The sequence below is a fragment of the Sinocyclocheilus rhinocerous genome, unplaced genomic scaffold, assembly GCF_001515625.1.
Source record: "Sinocyclocheilus rhinocerous isolate Xijiao unplaced genomic scaffold, SAMN03320098_v1.1 scaffold2326, whole genome shotgun sequence".
NCBI lineage: Eukaryota > Metazoa > Chordata > Actinopteri > Cypriniformes > Cyprinidae > Sinocyclocheilus > Sinocyclocheilus rhinocerous.
This window is the reverse complement of record NW_015623069.1, coordinates 118,392-126,358: the sequence shown is the minus strand read 5'-3', so window position 1 is coordinate 126,358 and position 7,967 is coordinate 118,392. Positions and strand designations below refer to the sequence as shown.

At 37.8% G+C, this 7,967-nt stretch overlaps 1 protein-coding gene across 1 annotated transcript in view; it reads right to left on the bottom strand.

Annotated features, from left to right (window-relative positions):
• LOC107745197 (alpha-1,3-mannosyl-glycoprotein 4-beta-N-acetylglucosaminyltransferase B) overlaps window positions 1-7,967 on the bottom strand; it is a 143,960-nt gene that overhangs the window by 40,564 nt on the left and 95,429 nt on the right. The window contains exons 5-6 of the mRNA XM_016559393.1: window positions 4,683-4,729; window positions 3,067-3,180 (exon numbers count right to left, since the gene is read on the bottom strand). Of these exons, the coding sequence (XP_016414879.1) occupies window positions 3,067-3,180; window positions 4,683-4,729 (161 nt within the window). The remainder of the gene's footprint in view (window positions 1-3,066; window positions 3,181-4,682; window positions 4,730-7,967) is intronic.

The window sequence follows — 7,967 nt, the reverse complement described above, 5'->3', positions numbered from 1 at the left end:
TGCCTTTCAACCTAAATTCGAGGTCATACTAAAATGGAGTCAGATTAGATAATAAAATGGAGTCAGACTTGAGTTAAACCTAAATTGAATAACTTTGCACGCTGAAAAGACCGAACATGCAAGAAACCTTCACCCACCACTGGATACCTTCCTTGGGCCAAGTGCGTGGACCTTACAGTTATTTATTTGTGTGTCTGCTTGATTGGTGATGGATTCATCTGTCTGTCTGATCCAGCATTGATCTGTTCATCAGGGTGCTCTGGGTTGAACCGGTTGGCCTGATGAGATCCGACAGGCTTCGAGCACAAACAGACGTTAATGAACATATTTACTTGCATCAATCTCCACTGTCCTGACTGCTTATTTTAGGAGAATGTCTGTCCAGAATGGAGCGCTGCTGTTTTACCTTAGACAGAGATGTGACTGTAAAACAGATGAAAATTAGGTTGTGTGGAACATTTCAGTTTGGGAACAGTGTTGGGTGTAATTAGTTACTAAGTAATTAGTTACTGTAAATTCCCTTGAAAAAATAAAGTAAGGGATTACTCTTTTTTCTGTCATTTAATTACAGTTACTTTTTATGTAATTGAACTTAATACTGTGTATAGAATGTAGAACATTTACACTTTAGTGTCCAATTCTCACTTTTAACTAGTTGGTCATTAGCATGAATATTACTGGAATATTGGCTGTTTATTATTACTTAAAAAAACACATATTAATGTCTTATTCTACAAGACCTTATTCTAAATCCTTAATCCTACCAATACTTAAAAGTATCAACTACTTTACTAAGCATTAATAAGCAGTAATTAAAAGTATATTGAGGCAAAAGTCATAGTTAATAATTAGTTAATAGTGAGAATTGGACCCTAATCTAAAGTGTGACCAGATTAAATTATTTAGTTACTTGAAAGAATTAAAAGAACCGTTTCATGTCTATCCATGTATTATTAACTTGTCGAGGTTGAAATAGAATTTAGAAAGTAATTAGTAATAAGTAATTAAATACTTTTTGGAGAGAGTAATTTGTTCAGTAATCTAATTACACTGTTGAAGATGTAATTAGTAACTAGTAATTAATTACTTTTTTAGAGTAACTTACCCAACACTGTTTGGGAATATGTTTGTTCTTGGTGTGAGATCTCAGCAGTCATGCAAAAGGCTAAACTCATGGTTCTGTAATTATACTTTCATCGAAGATCCTCCAATCATTGTCACACCAGGGTTTCTCTAATGTTTTGGTCAGCCGAACACCTTAGATGTAAAATATTTTCTTAAAGCCCCCCTGAGATTTTGAGATAACATTTAAATAATTTAACAACACATTCACATGTTAACGGCTCTCCAGTGTTGGGTAATGGTTACATGATATGCAAGCAAAAAATATATAAAGCATAATTTTTTTAGTAAGTGTTTATTTTGACTTTGTAGCTTGACTTCCAAGTGGACTCAAACCTCTTTTTAGCTGTGATAGTGTCACATGCAGAGATAGACTTTGCCGCATTTATTGTGAGCTACTAAAACACAGGAACATGAGCTGCTCATTGTCACGAATCCGGTCCACGAACTTCCGTCTGCTTGCCATCAGAGGTCACCCTTTCCATTACATTGACTCTCGCACTACACAAACTGTTGCATCATCCCGGACTACATATCCCATCACCCATTGTACTGATTGCACACTGTACTGATTGCACACAGCTGTATCCAATCACACATTCACTATATATCACTCAATCTGACTCCTATCAAACTGCCGAGTATTGTATGCGCTTATCGCCAGCAGTGATAGCTACTTTACAGAGCCCTCGTTAGTTTCCCAGTCCTAGCCTAGTCTTGCCCTGTCTGTTTTCTTGGTTTCTGATCTTTGCCTGTTTTCCTGGATTTATCCCTCTAGTCTCGCCCTTTTGATTCTGTTCGCCGATCGTTGACCTACGCTAGCCCTAGGATTATTCTTGTGTCTTGCCCGCCATATACCTGTTTGCCATTGTTCGACCCTGCCTGTGTTTCTGACCTCTTCTGCTTTAAATAAAAGCTTGCACATGGATCCGCACGTCTCACGTCTTGTCAGCCCCGTAACACTCGTGTAAATGAACACAGTGCTGCGCTTCACTCTGAAACATGCAGTGCATCAGACTATACAGCTACTTCATGAAATCACAGCATTCGATTTGACAACCGCACTAAGCTACTGTATCTCGGGATTATCATGCAGCCTTATTTATTTAATTTTGCATTCAGTATAATTAGTTATTAGATTTTTATCAACTCATGAACCCCAGCTTGGGAAACCCTTGAATTTCTGACAGGAATGAAAATGAGGCTGTGAGGGACAGAAGTACCACATGGATTGTACTGAAACATGCCAATTGTTCACCCGATGAAACCTTTCCAAAAACTTTAAGTAGACAAATAATTCATAATTATGAAATTAATTGTCACATCTTTGAATTCAGCACACAGTGGCACTGTAAGAGTGTGTAAGAGACACTGATGTGACAGGCTGCAGATAAGCAGTGTGTGTGTGTGTGTGTGTGTGTGTGCAGTGGCATTCTTTAGTTTAGTTGTGTGTTTGTGTTAATTAAACTGAACTGGCAGAACAGAGATGCTGGAAGTGTGTGCACACTCATGAATAAGGCATAAAGAAGCCTGACCCCGGGGGAACACGCACACACACAAATAAAGCTCATTTAAGCTCAGGCAGAACTTTCTGCTCAGCAGAGAGCGTTTTCATAAGACCTGAACTCTAGTACATGAACACAGATGCCTCTAGCTAACTCAATTTCACACATTTAGCGTTGCAAAACGGATCCATACACGATTCATAAATGCAAGTTACTTGCAGAATCGAAAGCAGCGAATGTAAAATGCTTTTCTGTACATGTGATCACTGTGTGTGCAAATAGATATGTTTTCCATACTGAGTCACTGTATGCGAGATGCTAATGGCTGAGAAGGGCAGTTGTGGCTCAACGTTCACACTGATGATTCATGGCTAATTACAACAACACACACACACACACACACACAGACTGATGGGATGAGAAGGGTTTGTCATATTACCTGACCCGCTCTTTAGGGTCACCAAACGACTCTTTGAGGTGAGAGAAGTCTGGATAGAAATGGATGGAGGGAGAGATGATCTCCAACAGCCCAGACTGAATTTCCCCTGGAAACCTGAAACACATGCAGAGAGAGGAACACAACTCTGTCATCATTTACTCAGTCACATCATTCCGTTTAACTTTATTTCTTTTGTAAAACACACAAAAAAGATGTTTAGTAAAATGTCCAAGCTGCACTTTTCCATACACTGAAAGTGAATGTGGACTAGTGTCATGTTTTGAATATGCAGAGGAACATTTTCAGCAAATTATGACTTAAATTGTTAAATTTACTTTTTTTCCACACAAAGCTATTGTATGATTTCATATTTAATGGGGTTTTTGTCTCTTTTGGAGTTGGACAGGACTAGTCCCAGCTGAGTGTGTGTTTGCGTGATGCATCTATAAATAATTTTTTTTTTAAAGTCATTTCTGTCAAACATCATTAAAAAAAGAAGGCCACACTTTAGTTTGGGGACCAATTCTCACTATGACTTTTGCATCAATAAACTCTAATTAAGGATTACTTAAAGAATCTAAAATATGGTCATGCAGAATTTCTGTCGGGGATTTGTTGCGCTGCGCCGCTCACGTCCGTAGACGGTGTAACATTGGTTTTGCTTTTTCACAGAACTAATCGTTGCCTGGGTTGCGTACGTATATGTGGGGCGGAGCTATCAAAATAGGGGCAAGACCCTTTTGGGGTAGGGGCGTGTTTGTTTTGGTGATTTCAAATATCAACATTGGCTACCAGAAATCGCTTACTCTGCCTTTAATATGTGTAAGTACTAATAAACAGCTAAAATGCTAGTAATATGCCAGCTAATAAGCAACTAGTTAGTAGTGAGAATTGGTCCCTAAACTAAAGTGTTACCAAAACGAAATAACAGTTTTGCACCAGATAATAATATAGTTTTTATTATTTAGAATCAGTTTTCATTTTTATATCTTCAATTTTTATTTTTATTTAAATTGAATTCAAAATGTTTTAGTAATTTTGCTTTTGTTTTTCAGTAGTTTTTTTTTTAAACATGTCAACATAGTTTTTTATTCATTTTATTGCACTTTTAATTTGAGTTATTTCAGTATATCAAGTTCATCAAGTATATCAACAAAATTAACATTTTATTTCAGCTATTGTGTTTTTTTTCTCTCTCAAGAAACGGATATATTTTTTTTCATGGTTTTAGTTTACTATAATAACCATATTGTGCACCCACATAACACACCCATTAATAGACAGATACAGTAAGGGGAGAAATAAAAGCCAACAAAAGCAAAGATCTAATCAAAACACACACACACACACAGTACTGTTCCAGTGTTGTAACTCTGTGCAAAAACAATCAGTATAAACACAAGCACATGACTAATGTGGGACAAGCAGAACGAAGCAGAGGAACTCTTAACACCCGGAGGATGGACTTTCCCTTCTGTTTCTTCTGCTATTGTCCTCAAAAAGCATGTGAGTAAAGGTCTGTAGTCACACGATCTCTCAAACACATAAACACACATGCATCAATGAAACGCAAGCAGATTGAGGTCATAACATGAATGAAAATCTAGTGTACTCACAGGCGCTTAAGGTTGTCAGCAAGACTATTTGCATATTGTTGATCCGTCTGCAAAACAAAGCAAGAATCAATGGTTTAATAAATGTTCACCTTTGGGCTAGACAAGTGTTTGTAGGAGTTTTTTGGATGGATGTTTTAAGTACAATGTCGATTCTCATTTCCTGACTTTTCTAAAGAGATTATACAGTCTCTGTAGTCAAGAGAGAAACTTTAACTGTCCAATAATGGAAGCAAATGGTGATGAGCTGCTAAAGCACTTTCCACTATAAAACAGCAGATGGATTTCACTGTTCAGATTCAATTTCACGGTTCGTTCAAAACGCGACTCAAGCACGCACCGCATTCTGGGAGTTTCCACAAGGGGCGCTATAGCCGTCATTAAAATGAACAGAATTACAGTTGGTTCTGGTTCTGTAAGATCATTGTTTTTTTGTTTTACTTTAGGTCTTTAAACGTTTTATGCATTGCTTTATCATTTAAAACTTGCTATGCAAGGATTTGCTTTAAACGTTTGTGCTGTATTTAAATAAAAGCCACTTGGATTTCAATTCTGTGATCAATTGTCTTTATTATGAATGATTTATCCGTGCACATCTTTAAATTCATGAGTTCAATCTCTATAACGGAGAGAAAAGAATGGCAATTTTCGTTTCATGTTGACTTTAAGTGTTCAAATACTCTAGGGCTGTTCTGAAGCACTATTAATGTACCCTATTGTGTCAAATGGAGCCCGAACAGTAAAACTCAAGGACAGCGTACGAGGGCATAATGTGAGGATACAGACATTGCGTCAGTGTCCATGACCCATCAAACCCTCATTACTTCCCACAGATCTCTCATGACTAAGTCATTGTTTTTAAACTATCAGAGCGACTCCTGAGACACAGGGAAGAGATGATGAGGAAACACCTGCAGCAACTTTGACCAAATCTTTCGATTCCAGAGAATTGGGAATTGCTGCTTTTTCAGACAAATAGGAAGCTTGAGGATTGTGACTTAGTTATAATGTGACGAAAAACTCTGTCCCATTTACTGTCACATCAGCTATACTCTACATAACGGTTCAAAGACAGAACAAAAAGACAACACTCCAAAAGCCTCTGTCATATAAAACAAATCCTTTTCAACCCTCTATTCAAAATAATGGACAGAAAAATGTATCCACGAGATGTGAGACAGTTCAATCTAATCAACAAGATTTGTACATTTCCTGATGAAAATGTGAGTGGTGCTTTCCGGGGGGAAAAATGCCCACAATGGCGCTGCTTCGGGTATAGTATAGTATAGTAGTATGCCTTAGCAAGCAAACACCACTAGTGATTTTGTTTCTCACAATCAAATGAACAGTGAGGATTTCCTGTGAGACATCAACAAAGCACATCTTTTGCTGCAGTCTGACGTTGTCTCAACACATTTGCATCTACAGAAAGCCGAACCATGCTGTATATCAATGAAACTGACTGGCATGCATCTAAATTGTGTATGCAAAGTACATGCAAATGGGTCTGCTTGAATCCAAATAAGCTGCAGGTGTGTGGAAATGACAAACACTCAGAAACGTGACAACGAGGAGTACTGCACGTTTGTTTAATTCAAATAACTCACTCACAGAACATACGTTATTAATGGTCAAGAAGTAAGTTCTTTATCAAAAGCTGCAAATTAATCAATACAATCCGTTTTACTTTTTTAATTTCACCCAGAAAATAAACATTCTGTCATCATTTACTCGCCCTGACACTGTCAATCCCAACCCAAATGACAATTAAAATGAATGATGAATATTCATTTTCAGTGAATAAACGTCAATAATATTCAGTAATTTCAGTGAATTTTGTTTCTCACACAAAACTATTGGACTATACTCTAGTGCATGAATCATATAAACCATTTTACAATAATTTCAGGATATGAATACTCATTTTAAACTGTACAATATTTGAAATGCAAATTCCAAGGCCTCCAAATGATCAACATGACCATGCTTTCTGTCATCTGATCAGTAGCTCATACGTTCTTAGCAACTAAAATGCCTTTTAGTATAATCAATTATCTCAAAAGTAATAGGTGTGCAAACATGCAAACCAGATATAACACACACACACGGTCTGAATTTCATTGCCGGCAGTTACTTATGAACAAATCAGTACATCATAATTGAGAGATTGTTCACTGGGCAACGCAGCTGAAACCTCTTGCGCTTTACCGGTCAAATTGCATTGCAGAAGTAGAGCCCACATATCCTTAGGCCACTGTAGCTTTGCAGCCACATGCTCAAACGCGACGAAATAGGAGTCCACTTCGGTCTCTCTAAATGGCGGTACAAGTCTAATATACCTGCTAACGTCAAAATCAGATTGTGACTCAGAAGGTGAATCAGAGGAGCTTTGATTAAGGGTCTGCGCAGAATCTACTATTGGCATCCCAGCTGATGAACCAGCAGATCTAATCCGAGGTGATGGAGTGGGTCTGCTACGTAATCTTAGAGCCTCCATCTCATTTCCATGTCGCTCACTATCCCGTGCTCGTTCAGCTTCTATTACTCGAAGCCTGATGCGCTGAGCCTCACATTCTTGTCGCTTTAACTCAAGATCTAATTCTTTTAGCTTAATTTCCAATACAGCATCAGAACCAGAATCTTTTGAATCCATGTTGAGAACCGAATCAAAGCCAACAGTCTCAGATTCTTTCCCAACCTCCCCACCTGACGCAGCCAAAATGCCAGCTTCTACCAACTTCCCAAATAAATCCTCTTTGATAGCCTGTTTACTCGCCTCTGTAAGTATACTAATGTTAAAGAAGTCTGCAATGGAAATTAAATCCCTTTTACGACAACGATTATATACTTCCACAGTGGGAAGTAACGTAAACTAGATTAAATCAAATTCCATATCTTAATCACTAACTTCTCCCACATCAAAAGAGCAAAAACAGCCAGGCAAAAACAAAGAGAAAAAAAAGGACACTTACCATTTACAAATTTGATCATCCACCAGCGGAATAACTTTCAACGTTGTTTCAAATAACACCGATAACATCAATTTGTTACCACTTTGTTAGACGAGCCCCCAAATTCTGTTACGTTCCCAGTTAGTCTAGGGTTAAAGGAACAGGTAACAGAATAAAAAGGTGATGTGTGGAGGCAGCAAGGTTCAATTCCCAACCCCAGAGCTTTAACAAAGGCCAAGAATCTCGATATCAAAACAAGTTATTTTATTTGACAGATATGGGAGGATGTCAAAACTTCAAGAGGGGGCAAGGCCAAAATAACAAACATAAACCCTCT